Source organism: Apodemus sylvaticus, chromosome 3 (genome assembly GCF_947179515.1).
Source record: "Apodemus sylvaticus chromosome 3, mApoSyl1.1, whole genome shotgun sequence".
Classification (NCBI taxonomy): Eukaryota; Metazoa; Chordata; class Mammalia; order Rodentia; family Muridae; genus Apodemus; species Apodemus sylvaticus.
In genome coordinates, this window is record NC_067474.1 from 61,535,533 (window position 1) to 61,557,379 (window position 21,847).

Here is a 21,847-nt window from a genome sequence, read left to right on the forward strand (position 1 = left end):
TACATGTGTGCACAGGTGCGGAGCCTTGCCCTGTGCACTGGCTAGGCTGCTTATCTGTTCTTATTAAGTTATGAACTGGGCTCCACCTTTCCTGAGGCCTGGCATCTCTAAGGTCTGGCTTTGAGGTGGCTCCTGGGCCTCAGCTTCTCAGAGTGGGCGCGGAGGGCTCTAGGGCTCGGTGCTCTAGTTCTGTACAGTCCAGATTCCCAGACATGAACCTTCTGTTCTTCTAACAGTTATGGCATGGGAATACTTGTCTTCTTTCAAATAAGACGTTTTCAAAGTTTTGAGACAGTTGTTCTTGTTGTTTGTTTGTTTGTTTTGTTTGCTGTTTTTTTAACCTACCTCAATATATTTTCATTTCTTAGAAGTCTTTCTTCTTCTGTGACCCTCCTATGCCAGTGAGTTCTACACTATCTAGTGTTGGCTTGTTCTTCTTATATCATCTTGTGGATATTTTCTTGAACTATAATGACCAAAATAGAGAGCAGTAAATTGTTTGGAATATTTCTGATGCCTCTAAATGAGAGAGAGAGAGAGAGAGAGAGAGAGAGAGAGAGAGAGAGAGAGAGAGAGAGAGAGAGAGAGAGAGAGAGAGAGAGAGAGAGAGGGAGGAGAGGAGAGAGAGAGAGAATGTTACAAGTCTCTGGATTAGGTGTGTTATTATTTTGCAGATGGCACAGAATGATACATGAATCCCCCAAACATGTGTTGTTTATAATCAAGATCTATCCAGTTCTTACAATTAGTAATCTCCCAATCTAATGCAGTATACAAAATGTATGTGTGCATGGTTACATAAATATATGCTTTTGCCAAGTCCATCAATCTATACATTTAAATGCATTTTAATACATGTAAATTACTCATCACTAAGGTTGATTAAAGAACAAATTAAAGATGTACTTAGCTCTTCTCAAGACACATTTCTCTTTCAGTGGAAGGTATATGAAAGGAAAAATAAAGTTTATGGAGTATTATTAGTTGTGTGTTCAGTAATGTTATATAGCAAGCAGTTCCCAACCCCAGTATAAGAAGTACTTACACAGAAGGTTCCAGTCACAGCCATAGCCCATACACATGTCCTGCTAATGGACCAGGACATGAGGCACAGTGTTATTTGGCAGAAGCTCAAAGAAGAGCCTTGATTGTTATTCCCAGGATGACTGAGTTCTTATGATGCATGGCCAAGGATTCACAAACATACTAAGCAGGGGACACAAGAGTGACCATGTCCTCTGTTGTCACATAGATGTGACTGTAACTGGGCAAATTAACCATGTAATCAAGGAGCACCTTCTGTACACACAGCTCTATGCTACCTCAGTAGGATCAAAAGATCCTATAGGGCAGTGGTAATGATATCTCTACATTGTGAATGAAATGCCGCAAAATTGTGTACTTAAAAGTTATTAGAACGTTAAGTGTATACATAGTTTGCTGTACAACAAAGGATTCATAGGATACTGGGAGATTACAGTGGAGTCCAGTAATCTTGAGTGTATTAGTATCTACAGGTTACCCTCTCTGTTGGTGCAAGTGCCCCTTTCTTGTGACCAGCCCTGTTTCTATCTAGTCAAGGAGAATTTAAAGAACTCTGGCCAGAAGTTGCTGTGTCTATTTTCTTTTTCTCTATGGCTCTTGAAATTCAGTTTTGTTCTGGCTGCATTATAATAGGGCTGTAGTGGATTCAGTTAGAGTCATTCCAGGATGACTGCTGTGAGCTTTAGCAAGGTATTTGACAACCAAAAGCTTTGCATGCCTGATGGGCCTACCTCAGACAGCATCCTGTCTTCTCACTCCCAACTGCCTCAGCTGTTCCTGCAGCCTTGGTTTGGCTCTTTACCTTAGACCCCAGCATCATTCCCTTCAAAAGTTCAGTGCTGAGTCCCTTCAGTCCCCTCCCACTGCAGTGTCCTGCTCCTTTCCCCTGCTTACTGCCTTCCCTGGACAAGATAACTACAGCCTGTCTGTGTGTCACATTTCTACTTTCTCCTGGGCCTTTCTGTCTCTGTGATTGCTTATGATCATAGCTGGAACTTAGGGGGGAGTAAAGGGAAATACCTGCAGTTTGGGCATTGCCCTAAACTCATAGCTTTCCAAGCTCACTAGTAAGACTGTACAATAACCTCTCTAAGGACGAGCTCTGTTGTTGATATAAATGGATTTGAAGGTGAATTTGTTGAGTGAATTATTGTTGTTTGATATAACAACATGAAATATTGTTTGATGTTGGTTTGAAAAATGCCCACAGCAATCATTCAGGGGAAAAATGATTTCTCATTAGTTTCTGATTCATAAATCCAACTTGCATTCTTCTTAGCAAGTATTAACTTAAGAATTCACGTTTCGTCCTGAACCTTAGGTGGCCCTAAAACTGCTTGTACAGATTTGGCTATTTTCAGGACAATAGGGCAATCTAATCCAGTATTTCCTAAAATAAAATTCATAGGCATTTTTTTTCAAGTTTTGAGAATTTCTCTTCTATAAAATGGGATGGGTATGTTAATTTGATAAACTCTGTAAGTGTGCCTTATACATAGCTTAATTCATTGATAAAGGGATGGTGAAAACACTTAGAAGTGCCAAAGAGTAAAATGCCCTGCAGGGCAAGATGGTAAAGATTATCCAGTGTGGGAAATCTAGGTAGACAAACTCAGACAAGTCAGAAGCAAAGAGGGAAAGGGGAATGTAGGTAGGTAGAAGCAAAGAGTCCCTGAGCCACCACTGTTGCGAGAAGCCTGGTTTCATAGACTGTGGTAGGTTATCCATGTACAGCTAGCTTGGCCAGGTATAAAGAGCTAAGGACTCAGTTCTAAATATAGTGTAGTTTGTTATTCTGATTGTGATTGACAGATAACCACAATTATTAAAGATATCACCAAACCCTCCTTATTGGTGGTGTAGAACCTGAAGATATAGGCAGTTGGAGGATTGACACCAAACTAAGGAAAGAAGCAGCTAGGTCTGTACAATTGAGGGAAGCCTTGTGATCCCAGGGGAGGGCTTTCTGCCTTCTGCCTTACCCTATCCCCATGTCTAAGCAAGCTTCCCAATGTCCGTAGTACCTGCAGATGTGGTCCACTGCCACAGATGGATTCATCTTGGGCTGATAGTTGCACGATGTTGAAATAATGAGTAATCATAGGATGGGCATTTCCTGGTAGCCCTTAATCTAATTATTCCAAAGGAATTTTGTATGGAGGAAGTTTGTTATTTTACTATTCTACATTAAACTTTAAAAGTCATTGTGTGTTGGTTTAAATGAGAATGGCTCCAATAGACTCCTATATTCAAATGCTCAGTAACCAGGAAGTGGAACTCTTCGAAAGGATTAGGATTAGGAGGTGTGGTCTTGTTGGAGGAAGTGTGTCACTGGGGGTGGGCTTTAAGGTGTCAGAAGTCCATGTCAGGTCCATTCTCTGCTTTTTGGCAATACATACTGATCAAATTGTAACTCTTAGCTAGTTCTCCAGCAGCATGTGTGCCAATTTGCTCCCTGTCACCATGTTTCCTGCCTTGAATGATAGACTAAGCCCTTGAAACTGCAAGTCCCCAGTTAAATGTTTTCTTATGTAAGAGTTGCCTTGGTCACGGTGTCTCTTCACAGCAACAGAACAGTGACAGTCACAGTGTTGCGGTGTCCAAAGTTTTAGGAAGGGGCACAGGCAATATATCTTCCTGATGTCTTCCAGTTACTTGGAGTATAGCAATAGCCCTAGCAGACTCCTCCCTCAGCCTGAGGAGGAGCTAGTTCCGCTCCACCTTAGCCTATAAAGTTGTAAAAATTGGTGATAGGATTTTACTGCCAGTGGCTTATCTGCTAGCATAGATTGTTGCAGGCAAGAGTGGAAACCTTGGGTGTATCCCAGACAGAAGTAAAGCTGTGGTGTCAGGAGTCCAGGCCAGGTGGTTATTATTGGTGCTAGAACTTTCGCTTCTGTGCTGAGAAGAAAGCTGACTTAAAGAAGCTTTGCTATCATGAAAATTAAAATCTATTATCTGAGAACAAGATCATTGGAACCAAAGCTCACTAAACTTTTTTACTGGAAATATAAGAGTATTTCCTTGGGAAAACTAGGATGATGGGTGCTTCTGTTTTCCACTGTGCTTTGCAGACATTCATTGCATCTGTAAGACTCCCAAAAACCGAGGGTGCCCCAGCACCCCACACCCCAGAAGGCGACACCCAAATCACTCACGAGAAACTGTCTCAATGCAATAACATGAGGATTTCTTTATTTCAGAATTCTGGGTTCCACAGCCGTACACCGCTCAGGGCTAGAGGACTGTGGAGCCCGAGTGCAGAATCGGGACAGCTTTTATAAGTTCACAATGAAGCCCGCGAATCACCAACCAATTATTCCTTAGCATCGAGAGCCCACGAATCACCAACCAATCATTTCTTAGCATTGAGAGCCCGCGAAATGCGAGCCAATCGATTTGTACCACTCTTATAATTTTTAGGCCAATCAGTTTAAATTATTGGAGCCCACGCTCAGTGGACCAATTAGTTTCCTATTTTCTTGGATGTCTATAGCGGCATGAACTCCTGGATAGGAGTAATGGCGTAAGCAGTTTAGAGAAGCAAGACAAGCTTAGCTTATTTCCAGTTACCTTATGGGGCCAGGATCACCTATTCAAGGCCTTTTTGCTAGCTCTAAACAAAGGGCGGGCTCTGGAATCTGACCTTTTACCTAGTTTCTAACAAAGAGCACAAAGAGCAGGCTCTGGAATATGAAGTGTTTGGGGCTCCTTAGAAGGCTGGAGTTAGGCTGTATTTTCTATTCTTTCACATCCTCGTTTTAACTCCATGAAGTAGAAGCACCTTTGGATTCAGGTAGACAGAAGTGCTTGGCTCAAGGACATACTAGGGCAGTTCTAGGATTTGAACACAGATTATCCAAACCTAGGTTTTGTGCCAGTCTTATTATGGATAATAGAGACCTTCAAAGTGTATAAAATGGGAGGCTGCAGAGATGGCTCAGCAGCTAAGAGCATGCACTGCTTGTAGGAGACCTGAATTTGGTTCCCAGCACCACAGCCAGTGGGTCACAACTTCCTGTAGCACCAGCTCCAGGAGATCTGATACCCTCTTCTGACTGGATTGCACACACACACACACACACACACACACACACACACACACACACACACAGATAAACTCTCAGACTGTATTTTAGGACTGCAACATCAAAAGTCTGTGGTGGAGCCCAACAATGCATTGCCAGAATCTTTGCAGGTGATCTAGTTTTGAGAGCCTTGCATATATTTATGTGGCAGGTTCAAAATAAAATGGAAAATGGACTAATTAGGACTTAAGGATCTCAAAATGGTGCTGGAGAATCCTGGAATGAATCCAGCACAAAAGGCCTGGCGGAGAGAAGGTGCTTGTTGAGCAGGGAAAGAATATTAGTAATGCTAACAGGAGAGAGGAGGGGCTTGGTGGGCTGTGCTGCACTCATGGCCGCACATGAAGTGCTGACTGGAATAGGAAGTGTTAGGTGTGCGTGCGCAATCTGAATCAGTTAGGGTAAAGACAGTTGTATCACTTCATGATCAGTGCATAAGGTGGCGTTATGTGGAATGAAAGAGACGTCCTCCATGGTTGCAAATTCAGAAGTGAAAGAAACTGCCTATGCCCTGATGGTCATAGTGATCACATGGGATTCTACACTGGTCAGGACCTATCCTACTCCATCATATGTGTATACACACACACACACACACACACACACACACACACACAACCATGTATAGTTAGTTAGCTATATGCATGTGTGTATGTATGCATGTGTGTATATAACTAAGTTGACCATGATAACATCCTGTTTCTGGGGTAAGGACAGAGTGCTGGTGACTGAGGTATCTAAGTAGAGCTCAGTAGCCACTCATGAGTGCCGCTGAGGTGGTTTTCCACATTAGAGGGGAGAACGGCAGGCCCCAGCCACTCCATTCATCCATCAGCAATGGATCCCAGGAGTCATGATTTCTGCTCTCAGAACAGGTGTTGCTGCCTAAAACAGCTGTATTAATATTGTTGATCGGAAACATTTTAGCTATATTTTATTTAGTAAAATTCAAGACCCAGATTCCTTCATTGTTCCCTATTACATATCAAAAGTGCAAAGATTTTATGCTGGATTACATTGAATTGTAGTTTCATTCTTACAAAAACAATAGCAACAACAAACCATTTGTATTTGTTGGATCAAGGGCATTTTATTCCTAAGGTGCATATCCAAAGAAGACAAGTTATGGATTTTTTGCTGTTGTTTGAATTTGTTTTCCTTTTTTTTTTTTTTTTTTTTTTGCTATCAAACCCAACTTGACATGTAAATGCTTAAATGCTTCTTTGGACTGTGTCCTCCTACAAAGTAGGTTTATTTGGAGAATAATATGTTTGCATGTTTGAATGAATTCCAGTGTGAATTCCATAACTTTTTGCTATGAAGGTGCCACCCTTTTATTACCTAATCATTAAGTCCCCCTCTTTTTTCCTGAAAGTGAATTTGTTCTTTCGACAAGGTTTATCAGATACTATTAATGAACCACTATTAAGACTGCAAGGCTGCAGTACTAGGGCCTGATTACAGGAATTAAAATAGTGTGTGCTGGCTTCCCACTGCTCCCCAGCAGGACCCCTCACTCATAATTCCTCTGCATCTAGTCTCAGCAGGAGAAGATTGACAGCATTGCAGACCATGTCAACAGCGCCGCTGTGAATGTTGAAGAGGGAACCAAAAACTTGCAGAAGGTAAGATTCCGCTCCTGCTGACAAATCAATGGTACTCCGGCTCCCAGGAATCTCTAGTATTAACCCAATTGATCTGCTCTCTTCAGTGTTGAGGGAACCAGCAATTAAGGAAATAGGGAAGAAATGGCACATAGGTAGTGTAAGAAATCAATGGCTGTAATATTTTACTCCCAGATTCATTCTATCATGAGAAAATTTTTTTCCCAAAGAGAATGAACTGCGGCCTCACTCTAGGGCATTTAGTTGCATGAAGGCATATCTGCAGAGGCCTAGGGAGAAGAGAGAGAGCAGTCCATTAATCCAGGCAGAGCCGGAGAATGAGCCTGTCACAGCACTGGGGACGTGGGAGCATCCACTCTCCGTATGATGTGCCTCTTGGCCCAGGTGCCTAGTGTGGAATAGCCTCTGTGCGCAATCAAAGCTGTCTTGGGAGCTGTGGCTGCTGAAGCTGTTTAAAGAAGCCAGCCGGGTAGTGGGCTGATTATTTTGCATGTAAAATCATTTCGTATAGTCCAGTCTGGAGCACGTCTCCTGCCTCCTTTAGTTCTGTGGTCTGGAGCAACGGCAGTACCTGTGGAATACATTCACACACACCCCTCCAAGAATAATCTCTGAGGTTAATTATGAACCTCGAGTTAAAGAGGCATTGCCAGGAGTAATGAGAGGAAAACGCACATCACCACAGGCAGATTTTCTCAACTCAATTTCTAAATTGAATTTTTTTTTTACAGGCTGCAAAATACAAGCTGGCAGCTCTGCCTGTGGCAGGTGCACTCATCGGAGGAGTGGTGGGGGGTCCCATCGGCCTCCTCGCAGGCTTCAAAGTGGCAGGAATTGCAGCTGCACTTGGTGGTGGGGTGTTAGGCTTCACAGGTGGAAAATTGATACAAAGAAGGAAACAGAAAATGCTGGAGAAGCTCACTTCCAGCTGTCCAGATCTCCCTAGCCAAAGTGACAAAAAATGCAGTTAAAGCCCAAGCTTCCAGCTGGTGCTGTGCACCGACCTCAGGAGCAGCTTGCAGTTGTTGGAAGTGTTAGGGTGTGGCTCTCCGTGTCCACGCGGCGTTGAACCACCATAAGTGGACGTGTTTGTTTGCTGGGTGTTGATGGAGAGCTTAGAGGTGGAGGAGCCTGGGCAGAGAGTGTCTGTCAGTTTAAAGCCTGTCAAAGAGCAAAGGGAATGTGAAAACTGGATCTGTAACTCTAAGGATCTAAGATGTGTAGACATATATTGGGCACCTGCGGGTCAGTGGATTTGTAGATGATTTCTTCCTGTAGGGAGGAACAGAATGTGAGTTCAGGAGTCTTTCTGTCAGCTAGGACTGAAGCTGCACAGCAGGGCACAGGGGAGCTGCTTGTGGACCTGAGGGCCATTGTACTTAGATCCATCTATATTTTCTGGGGAAGGAAATTAACACTATAAAATAGAAAAAGAAGCCCATTTTCTCTTTATAGTCTCTTCATTGTGACCCAGATGTTTTTTTCTGAAGTCTTTCCTGCCTCTCCAGATAAGGAGCACAGAACCTCACATGCTAGACCTACTAAACCAGCCACCAAGCCCATTTCCAGCTGGCGATTCTGAAAACTAATCTGCTTCTAGGGTGAATTCTACCCGTGTTATAAGGATTTTTCTCATAATCTGTCTTTTTATATAGTTTTCCACCTCTAGGTACCCCTACCTATAATCTCTTTAATTGAAACAAGAAAATTTAAATACTTCCAACATTATTTGGGTTAAGGGGAGTACAGGATCATATCACAGGGCACTTTAGAAGGGGCTAGCATACCTGCCTCCAGGAATCAAGGCCCCTCAGTCTTCTTGGGGATCCAAGAAGGAGTTTCTACCTCACATCTGTTACTGCTGCCATCCCCTCTCCTGCCGCTGTTCCTCCCAGTGTTCACACTTAACTTCTCTCACATTCTAGATGGCCAAATCCACAAGTCAGACCCAAGGAAAGATCTGTGGTGCTAACCCAGCAGTTGACTTGGACAGCATTCATGGTCCAGTTCAGCTCCATGTCTGTCTCAGAAAAGTTTGAGATATAGAGCAAAGGAATAGGAAGAAGTCACTGGTCCCTCAACCCTTACCTCTTCCTGAGGAGAGTGCACTGTCAGGCAGAGCAGAGGCTCAGGGCTGAAGGGTCACCACTTAGCTTCTTTTCAGTGTGCATTGATGGTTGACCTCTGTTGGTTACTTCCTTTCCTTCTGTGTTACAACTTCCTTCCCCCAGTGCTTTGTGAGTCTTACCAGTCATTCCTATGAAACAGAGTACTACATCTACATCGTATTAAAAGATTAGAAAGTATTGAGTATTTATTTATCTGCTGACTTAAGACTTTAATAGCAAACAAAATTTGAATAATTGTTGGATCCTGAAATATTACCAAACACATTGGGCATTAAGTATTTAGAGTAATTACTTTTATTGTCATTTTGTTCTCTGAATCTTGCTGCTCCTTTAAGATAGCATGTCAAACCTGTGCAGGGGCAGGCAGAACTCATCCAGATTTTACTTAAAGTAAGATTGTTTTGTTTTTCAAGACGGTTTCTCTGTATAGCACTGGCCTAGCTGTCCTGGAACTTGCTCTGTAGACTAGACTGGCCTTGAACTCAGAGATCCACCTGCCTCTGCCTCTTGAGTGCTGGCTGCCATACCCAGCTAAAACAAGATTCTTGAACATTGACCCCAGGGTAATTCAGACACAGCCAGTCCAGCCTGATTACCTGGGATTGAAAGGATAAGTAGTGCTGTTTAATTCTTTAATCTCCCGTGTTCTACTTCATCGTCTTCATTATTTAATACTCAGCTCCATTAATCCCCAAATTGTGATCAATCAGTGCGCCATAACAGCCTCAGCACATGGAGGTCAAAGAAGCAGGCGTGAGGCTTGGATGTGAAGCTCACACCCTCTGGACTTGGCATCTCTGCTGAGCCTGTATGGGGACCGTTGACTTGTTCATGAGCCATCAGCATTGGGCTTTTGACTCTAGCCATCTTAATACTTAAGGAAGTTACAGTCCTCTTTAACATTTTATTATACTTTAACGTTATTTAGAAATTGTTTCTCATTTCTCCACAATAGAATCCAATAGCCAACTTTTTGTAGACATTTCTTAGAAGTGTTTAATCAACTATAAATGATATAAAAGTACTTAAAAGTATAAATTAGTCAATATGACACAGAAGTGATCTTAAAATTGAATTTAATATGCCCCATAGTGTCTAGTTAAATTTATCATCTCTATGATTTATGTCTTATTTTTATTTCAACTAGTTAAAAAATCATTTTTTAATGTCTTAAAATTTGTAGAGACTTCATTTTAGTAATGGCAGTCCTCCTAATGACTTTTTTTGATGTTATAATCTGATAATTTCTCTGAAATTTTGGCATAACCCACAGAAAAAAATGTATTAGAATTGAACTTATGTACATGAAAACTGTTTATCATTATGTGCAATACAATCTGTTTTTTTTCAACATGCTAATTTCAACCCACTAAACCAGTCTCAGTCTACAAATAGATTGCCACCCTCAGTTTTCAGAAAGAGTCCTCCCTAAGGAGGGGCTGGTGTTGGCCAGGTGGGTTGCTAGGCACATCACCAGGCATTCCTGGATAGATGGGTGACTGAGCCTCAGAGGAATTGGGTATTTTGCAGTCTTTCCATTCCAAAGGCAGGACGCCTGGGTGGGATGGGCGTTCTGATGCCGGCCTCACTCTGCCATGCTGTGCTGCCTCAGCACACGGAGGTGAGAGCCTGGAAGGCCGGCTGGGAAGGCCCAGGTGGGTCCTTTACTTCTTTGTCTTCTGGCGCCTCACCAGGTGTCCACAGCCTGCTCTTAATTGTGGCCATGCATAGAACACAGAGCTCAAGTATAAAATGAGCACCACTCTCCCACCCTGCCCTCTACACATTGGTTCATATCATAGGCTATGATCACTGTTCAAATGCTTTATATAATTAAAAGTAAACACTACTTTTAAAAACAAATCTCATAGATTTTAGAATCAATTAATCATTACGCTTTAAATGATGCCTCCCTGGGAAGCCATGAACAAACGATCAGGGGCGGGTAATAGGCTATTTCTGAACATCTGCTTTTAGATTGCCACCAAAAAAAAAAAAATTGCATGTTAAATAACAAAAGCCATGTCCATTGTGTTGGCCACAGACTATTTTCCCATACCTTGTGACCCCGCTCTCTTCCCATTTCAGTTCTGGCTCTTCTGTTGGCTTCCCTCTCCAACCTCACACACAGCCGCTTGCTGCGGCTGCCTAGAGCTGGGCAGACTTCTGGAGTAGGGGCTGGGGTTCTCCGGGAGCTCCTACCTATCACAGATGTCCTTCTGCCTTCCATGTCCATGCTTTCTGCAGAGTGAGGACTGGAAGCTGACAACACCTACTGTTAACAAGAAATTTGGAATCCCAGCTAGAAATCTAGCACACAGTATTTCCTTCCAGTAAAAGCCCAGAAGCCAAACCTTCTTTTGAGTTGTTGGAAAACAAAGGCATTTCTCGGGATGCCTCAGAAGTCCTTCCCCATAGCATAGACTCTGGATGGAGGAGTGAAAGCCTGGAGCAAGGCCCTCCTTGGGCAAGCAATACTTTATCCTCAGAGAGGGGTGTGGCTGCTGCCCGCAGGTGCTCCGGATGTCTGAGGACATCCCCACAGTCGTGGAGGCCGAGCAAGTGCCTCCCCTCTGGCTCGGAGTCATAACACACATTCAGATTCTGTTTGTCTGTGGAGTTTTGTTGTTCCTGTTTTCTGAAATTGGGTTTTACTGGAAGCCCAGCCCAGGCTCGTTTTAAACTTGCAATCCTCCTGCTGGGATTACACACATCCAGCTCTGTTTTATAACTGCTACCAGCACGTGTTCCTAATGAGTGATTCTGTTTGTTTTCATCACTTTGGCACCATTTCACAGAAGAACTGTGTGTTATTAATAATAATAAAAGAACTATGTATCTACATTGCTATCTTCAAAGATACTAACTTGTGACAAAAATACATCTGTGCAATATTAACCCAACAAATATACTGGAATAAAAACAAAAAGTGCCAAAGGCAAATGATTTGCTCAAGATCACAAAACTACTTTGTATGTGATCTAAGAGGATGATTTGGGGGGGAGGGGTGTATTTTTACTAAGGTTTTGATAGGCCATGCCAAGTTGGCTGATAAAGTTCGCAGTCTCTCAGCCCAACTTCAGTCTAAATCAGGCAAAATGAGAAGAAATGTAAGAATGCAAGTTCATCTAAAAAGAGGAAGTTAAATGCAGTTTCTCAGCTTTCCAAACTGTCAGTGCCTTCGCAGCCAGAGCACAAGGACCCTCCATGGGCTCCTGTGGGTGCTCGTGTGTGAGCAAGACACTCAGTAGTTTGCTTGTTGCATATAGGTCTCAACTGTTCGAGATGTTCCTCTTAGTGTTAATTATTGAATTGTGTTACTGCGTTTCATCAATTAAACCCCTAAAAGGAGTTTCCACATAATCACTGAACTTTAGATATGGCAAGGTAAGGACAAGGAAAGGCTAAATGGTGAAGATTTCTTCAAAATTCAATCCTTTGTGAATTGGTTTGTTACTATGTTGCTGAATGGTGCTTGAATAAGGAAATATGCAATAAAATTCACCCATTTGACAAACATTAAACTGAATTCCTGTTGTGTATTGAATGCTAGTGTCTTATAATGTATAATGTATCATAGTAAGCCATGCAGTTACCTAAAGCCTGTAAGATGCAACAAAACATAGTAAGTACCTGGAAGAGGATGGAAATGAATAGGAAGGCTTTGTGGAGCCTGGTGTTTAAGCAAGGACGAATATGCTTGATGGAACAGGGGCTATAAGCTTCAAGTAAGGACTCCATGAAGCAAAATGGCATGGGCAAAACCAAGGCATTAATGAGGAAACAAACAGAACGTCCGACTTAAGAATGAAGCTGGTTAGGGGGAAACAGGTAAGAGTGGCGATATTTATCCAAAATACAGTAATTCTTTGTTTAAAGCGATGCTTCTCAACCTTCCTAACGCTGGGACCATTTAACATAGTTCCTCGTATTGTGTTGACTTCCAACCCTGCAATTTTTTCATTGCTACTTCATAACTGTAAATTTTTTCTACTGTTCTGAATCACGTTGTAGATATGATTCCTGGAGGTCTTAGGTGACCCCTGTGAGAGGTTTTGTCCAGTCCCCAAAGGGGTCCTGACCCATAGGTTGAGAACAGTGGTTTTAAGGAACTGATGATGTTTTGCATCAGTCTGGACTGTTAAGACACTGAATTGTTCATTTTCCCATTGTCACCAGAAATATTCTTCATACTTGCTGGAGTTTTGGTGTATTTAACACAACTGTCTTCTCACCTCTAGTTTGTGAGATTGCCCTGTTCAATACCAAATGCCTACTTTGTGATTACCATCCCATAAACATGTATTGGAAACGCACTGAGAAAAGCCACATGCAATGTACCTTTTAGTGTCCAGGACTCTACAGTCCAGTTTGCCATGGCCATGTTTCCCCACCAATGCTGGTCGTTATCTCCCATTTCTCTACTTACACCTGTGGTTAACCCCCTCAGAGTTGAAAGTTTCTCTGTAATGGTAGTAAGCCCTCTCCAACTAGACTGTAAGCTTCGTATGGGATGTAACCAGGCATCTGTTGTTGCTGTGACTTGTGGATTGCTGTCTGTTTTTTTTCTGCCCCTTAAAAAGGAGTGCCTGTATGTAGGTGAGGTCGGGTGAAATCTTACTAGTTAGATAAGGCTAGAGCCTGTGATTGGGCAGTGGAAGGGAAGGCAGAGCTGAAAGTTTTAGAGAGGGGAGAGAGAGAGAGACAGGGAGAGAGCCAGAGATGGAGATAGGAGAGGCAAGATGGAATCTGTAGGAGAGAATGATGAGCCAGAACCACATTTGTTCAATCTAGGTGTGCAGCTTATATATATATATTGAGTTTTGAGTTCTTTGTGTGGGCATTTTGGGGGTTGAAGATTTACTGTTATAAATATGGCTGGTAAATTACAAACCTCTGGAGTTTTCATTTTACAGGGTTATGGGGATTTGTGCAAAGGGCAGCCGTATTTCTGCAGGCTAGCCACAAGAGATGGATGACTGGGATCATCCTGCAGCTGGCTAGACGCAGGAACCATGGCTGGATGCGGGGCAGACACCATTTCCAGCGCGTAGCCGGACACAGCATGGATTGTTTTTTATAACCATGCTATGGTTATTATTTTTAAATTGGCATGAAACACAGCGATGAGAAGACTGAACAGGTGAGTAGCAGAACCTCAGCATGGCAGAGCCTAAGGATGGAGGTCAGGGCGTGGCGCATCTTTGTGCACTGCCCCTGTCTGTCATTAAGAGGAATGCAAAACTCAAGAAATCTAGAAAATACACTGAGAACTTGAAAGTCATGACGATTCCAGAATCTGGAGGTGGAGACATTTCTCTCTGGCAGATTAAAAGTCTTGATCTGGAAGATCTCTGTCACAGCAAAAATCCCAGGGTTTTTTTTGTTTGCTTGTTTTTTTGTTTTGTTTTTTTTTTAACCTACTGTTTTACAGTTTGATTTGTAGTAGTAGGGGTCTACATGAGTTACTTTTCTTGTTGCTGAGACAGATAACTAACAAAAGCACTGAAGGAAACAAGGGTTTATTTTGCCTCCGTCTCGGGAGCTTGAGGCAGCTGTTGGCACTGCATCTGGAGTTGGGAAGTGGTGAACTCTGGTGCTCAGCTTTCTCCATGTAGTCTGGGACTCCAGCCCATGGGATGGGGCAGCACAAACTAACCTAATCTGGAGATTGTGTCAGGCATGCCCAGAAGCTCGATTTGGGTCCGTGGTGATTCTAGATCTTGTCAAGTTGGCAGTATTAATCCTCACAGGGCCTTAGGCATTGGCAGTTGGACAGACTAATATTGAAATAGGATGTAGCTGAAGGAGTGCAAAGGCTTTTCTGGGAAAGCAGAGTATGGGATTAGGCACCAGTAAGGCTTACACTTAAAGGGACACACTTAGCAGAATTCGAACCCATGTTTCTGATGCCAAAGTTCATACCCACCAAACAGCCTCTTTTGATAAGAATGGAAGTGATACTATAGTTTCCTTTCTTTTCTCTGTGAGTCTTATTAAAGATTTACAGATATCTAGGTAGGGTTGGGTCAACAGTTCAAGACATTCTTATAGGTTATCCCTTTGATACCTTGTCGATGACATAGGGTAACCTCAAGTGTTAATAACTGGGAATGCTAAATACCCAGTATGGTTGGTTCAGACTAACTATAACTATTAGTGACTACAGTTATGTCATTTACTATTATTTTCCCCAGAGTTTAAAGGACGAGTGCATTAATGTAGGTGTGGTGGATCTGTAATAGTGAGATCAATGTTACATGACACGAAAATGAGCAGAGCTGAAAAAACATCGGAGTTTTAAAAGTCAGTATCCTTTACACACATGGTGGTAACATGTTAAGCACACTTAAAATTTTTATCTTAACATGCAAAGTAGCAGGTTTCCTTACGGCATTTTCATACATACTTGGTTTTTGGTTGACCTTCCCACACACCTTACTCTCTCCCATCTCCCTGTCCACATCCCAGTGTAAATTATTCCACTCCTAGTGTTAACCTCCTCCACTCCTCTCTCCCTTAAGGTATCTTTACTCCCCTCTCTCATGAACCCATTCCTAGTTTCCTGCCCTCTACCCACACTTATTCTCTCATAAGCACATGTACATAAAAATAAACTATGATCTGCATGTGAGAGAACATGTTTATCCTTTCAAGCCTGGGTCACCTCAATTTAAAAAAGTCCCCTATTTTCCTGCAAAGTACAGAATTTAATCCCCCCCCCCCCCCATTTCTTTCAAGAAAAGACAAATGGAGGATGGCACTAGAAACTGGAAGTGTCTCCCATGCTCACGAAGGGGAGAATGATGTGAGAAGAACTGCCTTGCAACCTACAGATGCACAGATTTAATGCAGCCTCTCTCAGAATAGTAAAGCCCTGGCTGTCCTGGAACTTACTGTGTAGACCAGGCTGGCCTTGTACTCAGAGACCTACCTGCCTCTGTCTCCCAAGTTCTGGATTACTACCAGCCAGCTGAATTTCACTTTTCTTAATGAATGAATAAAATTCCATTGTGTATATAAATGTATCCCATTTTTAATTATCCATTCATGTGCTGATGGACAACCAGGCTGATTCCATTTTCTTCCTACAGTGAACAAACATCAACCAACATGGAGAAGCAAGTATCTCTGAAGTACAACATAATACCTAGGAGTAATACACCTGGACTAACAAGTTCTGATTTTAGCTTTTTGAGAAATGGTTGTACCAGTTTACTGTCCCACTAACAGTGACTATGAAAGGGTTTCTCTTTCCAAACACTTTGCCCAGCACTTATCTTGTTTTTATGACAGGGGTGAGATATGATCTCAGAGCAGTTTAGCATTTTCCTGAAGCTAAAGATGCTAAACACTTTAGAAATAGTTACTGGCCATTTGTATTTCTTCTGAGGCCTACAGTCTCCTTAGTCCATTTCCTCTTAATTAGCTTTGTGGCCTTTTGAGATCTTTGTATATTGTATACATTAATCTTGTCAGGATGGGGATGTAGCATACATAAAGTCCTGGGTTCAATCCTCAGCAATGAAAAAGAATCCTGTCAGATAAACAGCTAACAAATACTTTCTCCCTTTCTGTAGGCTGTGCCTTCAATTAAGTATTTTCCTTTGCTGTACACAAAGCTTTTAATTTCATGAGGTCTTTTTTGTCAGCAGTTGGCCTCATTTGCTGACGGACTGGTGCTGTTTGGGAAGTCCTTACCTGTGGCTGCACCATGAAGTGTGCTCCCTGCCTTTGCCTCTAGTGGTTAAAATTTCTGGTTTTATATTAAGGTCTTTGATCCATTTGGAGTTGATTTCTGTACAGGATGAGAGAGAAGGACATAGGTTCATACTTCTACTTGTAGATAGCCAGTTTCCTCAGCACCATTTGTTAGTCTGTCTTTTCTCCAGTGAGCATTTTTGGCATTAATCCGGTGGCTGTGGCAGAGTGGCTGTATATCTCAATCTATTGCACTGCATTCATCTACAGGCCGTCGGGCAAGTGTCATGCTGCTTTTATCAGAACGGCTCTGCAGTATAACTTGAAATCAGCTACAGTGATACTCGTAGCATTCCCCTTCTAGGCTTTCTTTGGCTACTAGAGTCTGACATTAAATGAATTTTAGGATATGCTCCACTCCATTTCTGTGAAGGGTGACATTACTGTTTTGACAGGCTGCATTAAATTTGTACATCTATAGGTTGCAAGGCAGTTCTTCTCACGTTGATTCTTCCATTCATGAGCATGGGAGGCATTTCCAGTTTCTACCTCGATTTTTCTTTCTTGGTTTGTATTTTTGAGACAAGAGGATTTCACTGTGCATCCCCGGTGGGCCGGAAACTTGCCATGTAGACCAGGCTATCTTTGAACATGCAGATACACATTTGTCTCAGCCTCCCACTCCAGGCCTTCTCTTGAAGATTTCAGAGATTTGATTTTTTTTAATAGAGATCAGCTTCCTCGGGTTAAGAAATTTCCTCAGTTTATTATCATTTCTACCTTGCTGTTTGTGGATACGTTGAGATATATGCATCTAGAAATTCATCTTGTAGTATATTCATTTTTAAGGCATATTCTAGCGATTTTCTGAACTTCATTGGAAACCACCAATGATTCATAACATGATTTTAAAAGACATAGTTGTTCAGAAAGGGGCTAACTGAGGGTCATTTATCTTTGAGAAGGATACGCAAATACAAAAATGTATGATGTCTGCTTAGGAACAGAGTGATGATTTCAAATCTTCATCTACAGTATTGTTCTGCAAAATTACCTATGCTCCTGTCCAGTCTCAAATGACCAGGGACTACTATCTTCCTTTGGGTCTTAACACTATCTCTGACATGGCTTGTCTTAAACCAGAACACCAGGCCCATGATGTACCCCCTTTCCTGTGTGTCACCAGGGATGCCATGTTTCACTCTCCTTCCTGGGTAGTGATTATAGAAAAAACGAGAAAAAAAAAAAGAAGCACCAGTCTTCCAAAATAATTTTATTCCTACCTAGATAAGTTTACCATAGGGTACCAAGAGTAGACATACAACTTCTTCACATCTGTCCTCATTAGTAAAATTCACAGGACCCTTCGCATCAGGTCATATGGGTGATCTTGGCTATAAGTGGATGAATTTGAAGAAACAGATCAGTAAATACCTGGCAATAATTACCATTATAATAAGAAATGGCCAACAGCTTCTGTTAATAGCAGTTCTGGAGAAGAGGACCCTAATATAGATAGGTATAAGTGTGGCTTTCTCTGCCTGGTCTAAGGTCGCTCCTTTCCTTGGCTCAGACTGTAGCAGGTATGTGTGATCATAACCACCTTTTTGCTATTTTGTCCCTTAACTTTTAGTTTCATAACGGAAGTAGGTAGTTTGCTGAATGTCGATCTTCAGTCTGGAAACCAGATGCTAACTATGGCACTTTGTAACCACCCACATTTGTCATTATTGCTTCAACTGGAGTCAGGTCTTACAGAACATGTGGAGTAGGCAAAAATTCCCAGTATCCAAGACTGTTGTCAAAGACAGCAGCTGCTCTGAGAGGTACACATCTCTAGCCTGGTTGCCCTGTGACCCTTTCATTTTTCATAGTCTTTGGAGTCATTTGTAGGATTATTTGTAACTGACAAAATTGGATAACTGAGATATGCAGATTGGCTCTCAGAACCCATTCCAGTTATGGGGCAATTTCTCGTCCTAGCTCCTTTGTTCACTCCCATGCTCTGTACTTAAGCCTTTTTTTCATCAGAGACTTGCTGAGTTCTTCTAGTGTACCATGTAGCTGGAATGGAAAGATCCTGCTCCCTGTAACCTGCATGCACATGGAAATAGGGGAAATACATATGTACTTCCAGTCGTGAACATCCTAGACTACACAAGATTATGCGAATACAAGGGATGCTTCCTATTGCTGCAGCAAAACACAAGTAAAACCAAGTTGGGGAGGGAAGGGTTTATGTATTTTAGCTTATAGTTCACAGTCCATTATGAAGGGAGCCTGAAACAGAAACCCGAAGGCAGGAACTGAATCAATGAAGGAGCACTGCTTATTACCTTGCTTTTTCACACAACACAGAGTACAGGCCCACGGGTGCTGTGTCCTCACACATTGGTGGTTTTTGTTTGTTTGTTTGTTTTCGAGACAGGGTTTCTCTGTATAGCCCTAGCTGTCCTGGAACTCATTCTGTAGACCAAACTGGCCTCGAACTCAGAAATCCGCCTGCCTCTGCCTCCCAGAGTGCTGGGATTACAGGCGTGGGCTACCACCACCCAGCTCACACACTGTTAATCAAGAAAGCTTCACAGGCTGGCCTACAGGCCAGAGGTGGTGTCTCAGGTAAAGCTCCTCTTCCCAGATGACTCTTGTGTAAACAGATTAAGCAGCACAAGTGACATTTGTCCTACACATTGAATAATGGAATTTGCTAGACAAGGTGGGGGTGGGACTTTAGAGAAGCAACCTGAGGCAGCGCCATTCCAGAGTCCAACTGCCCACTGTCTAAGGACACTTCTGTCATGCCCAGTGCTCTAGAGAACACGTGGACACAAGTGAAGGCAGGGTTTGACTTATCTGCACATGAACACACAAGTCCCCGTCCTGAGCCAACTGAAGCAAAATGACAGAATCTGAAAAATAACATTACACCTGGAAAAGTTAGTGGCTCTGATCACTAAGATTCCAGGTAAAACATTCATAAAACAGTATTTATGCAATGAGTAAAAAGTCTCAAATATAGAAATATTTTACAAATATAGTTTTATTACTTGGAAATACATACAAAATTTCAAACACAGCTAAAAAAGTTGCTAAGCAGAGGCCCTACCTGGGCTGCTTAATGAATACACAACTCAATTGGCAGCAGTGGGCAGCAATGGGCAGTTCCAGTCCTGGGACAGCTGTTCCTCAGGCTGTCATCTGCTTTCAGAGCGACCTAAATCTCCAACACAGACTATAGGCATTTCACTTCGTTTACAAGGCTTTATTCAGCAGCTAAATGCCATTAACTACAATCATTTTGAAACTGGAATACTGTGCCCAATTAACCATATATCCTCCATGGTTTCCCAGGCTGACCCAACAGTTTTAACAGACAACACTGCTGTGTGACAGTTTTAATAATTTAAGGTGGCCAAGTTATTTGTGTGGTATGCATGTGTTTTAAATTTTATGTCATTTTACTTTTGACTAAGCAGACTCTATTGAAGGAAAAATAATCAGTTGTTCTGGTTTTCCCGATTATCAATCCATTACCCATTCTTTTTCTCTTGGTGCATTTTTTAAAGGAAGCCTTTTGGGCAACATCAGCACTTTCTCTTGAGTTCATTCTGAGTATTCCCAGTCCAATTCACTGGAACCAGACTTACAGTTATGAATTGCCATGTGGGTGCTGGGATTTGAACCTGCTTCTCTGGAAGAGCAGTCAGTGCTCTTAACCACTGAGCCATCTCTCCAGTCCAAAACAAAACATTGTTGTGTATTGCATGCTTCCTGGTAGCTTTTATCATGCCAGCTTCCCTTCTTTTTGCACAAGATCCCTGGCAAACTGGCCTCATCAGTAAGCTCTGTGTGAGACACTTGAGATGTTCATTCTCTACCTTATAGACTTATGTAAATGTTTAGGATACTTGTCATGCCTGAGTGCAGGCCACAGGACAGAGGATGTCCTGCTTCATCATTCTGGCAGAGGAGCAGGAAGTCTCTCTAGCTTCTGGTTCTTAAGTTATTCAAGCATTCTTCAGGGCCACTGGGCAGCCTCTCTGGCTACAGCAGAGGAGCCTGAGGCTCAGCACAGGCAGGGTGAGATAACTTCTGTTAGCACTGACAGGTTCAGCTGAACTGTTAGGTCTGAGACCTGATTCTAAGTATCACTCTCAAATACAGATGCCTAGGACTTGCCAAACAGTATAAATCCCTTCTTTGGTATCCTGAGCCTCCAGTGAGTTGGTCTTTCTACAAGTACTCTTTCCTAATGCATCATAGAGTTCACTACCTTCACTCAAATCCTAGCTCTTTTCAGGTGTTCATCTTGTAAAATGTCAGCAGAATTTTATCAATGTTTTTTTTTTTTTTTTTTTTTTGGAACTCTGTTTCTATGCCAAGCACATTAGCTCTATTTCCTCTTATGTTTAATCTGGAAGAGCTTGTTACAGTGATGTTCTACAAGGTCACTGACCTAACAAATTAGAAGCAACTCTAGGTAAAGTTACAGCACCATGAACCTTACTTTGAGTAGCTGTCAAGTGATACCTGCTCCCTTACGACTTCCTCCGATTCTAATTCAGCCCCTTGTATACAGACATCAACCCTTCAAATATATAGACTGTTCTCAGACACACATCTCCAAGAACAAGTCTTTTGTTTTTGTTTGAGACAGGGTCCTGGTTTTCCTGGAACTCACAGTGATCCCTCTGCTTCTGTCTTCTGAGTGCTGAGGTTAAAGGTGTGTACCACCATGTGTGGATAAAAACAGTCTTGATACTCATGTTTTAAAACATTTTACTATCCTCTTGTCTTGGAGTGTCCTTGAGCTTGTGAAGAACGTTTTATAAACTGGCATCAAGTCCTGCAGAGCTAAGCACTTTCAGTGGCATACAAACTACTCGAGGCTACTTTGTTTCTGATTCTTTCAATGGACATGTGACACTAAATGGCCAAGCCGGTGGGCACTACAAACAGACAGAAGACTCAGCATCTCTGTCCTTAATGGTTCACCATCCAGAGAAGACATTAACAGAAGCAGGGCTAAAGCCCAAGTTCTGATCTGCACAACAGTTACTGAACACACACAAACCTTTCACTTTAAACAGCCTCTCTATCATTTTAGACCACACTGAAGATTACCTTTGGCCTTTTTTCTAATAACTGTTTTCAGTTAGCTGTCTGTACCCCAATATTTGAGTGGGATCTTTTATTATTTTTTCAAACATAATTACAGGATCACAAATTTATTACGCTGACTTTTTTGGGGCACTGTTTT

At 42.2% G+C, this 21,847-nt stretch overlaps 1 protein-coding gene across 2 annotated transcripts in view; it reads left to right on the top strand.

The window, feature by feature from the left end:
* Window positions 1-12,410, top strand: part of Stx17 (syntaxin 17) — a 60,361-nt gene extending 47,951 nt beyond the window's left edge. For both annotated transcript variants that reach the window (XM_052176471.1, XM_052176472.1), the window contains exons 8-9: window positions 6,671-6,757; window positions 7,489-12,410. In XM_052176471.1, coding sequence (XP_052032431.1) covers window positions 6,671-6,757; window positions 7,489-7,728 — 327 coding nt within the window. In that variant the 3' untranslated portion in view covers window positions 7,729-12,410. The remainder of the gene's footprint in view (window positions 1-6,670; window positions 6,758-7,488) is intronic.
* The last annotated feature ends 9,437 nt before the right edge of the window (window positions 12,411-21,847 follow it).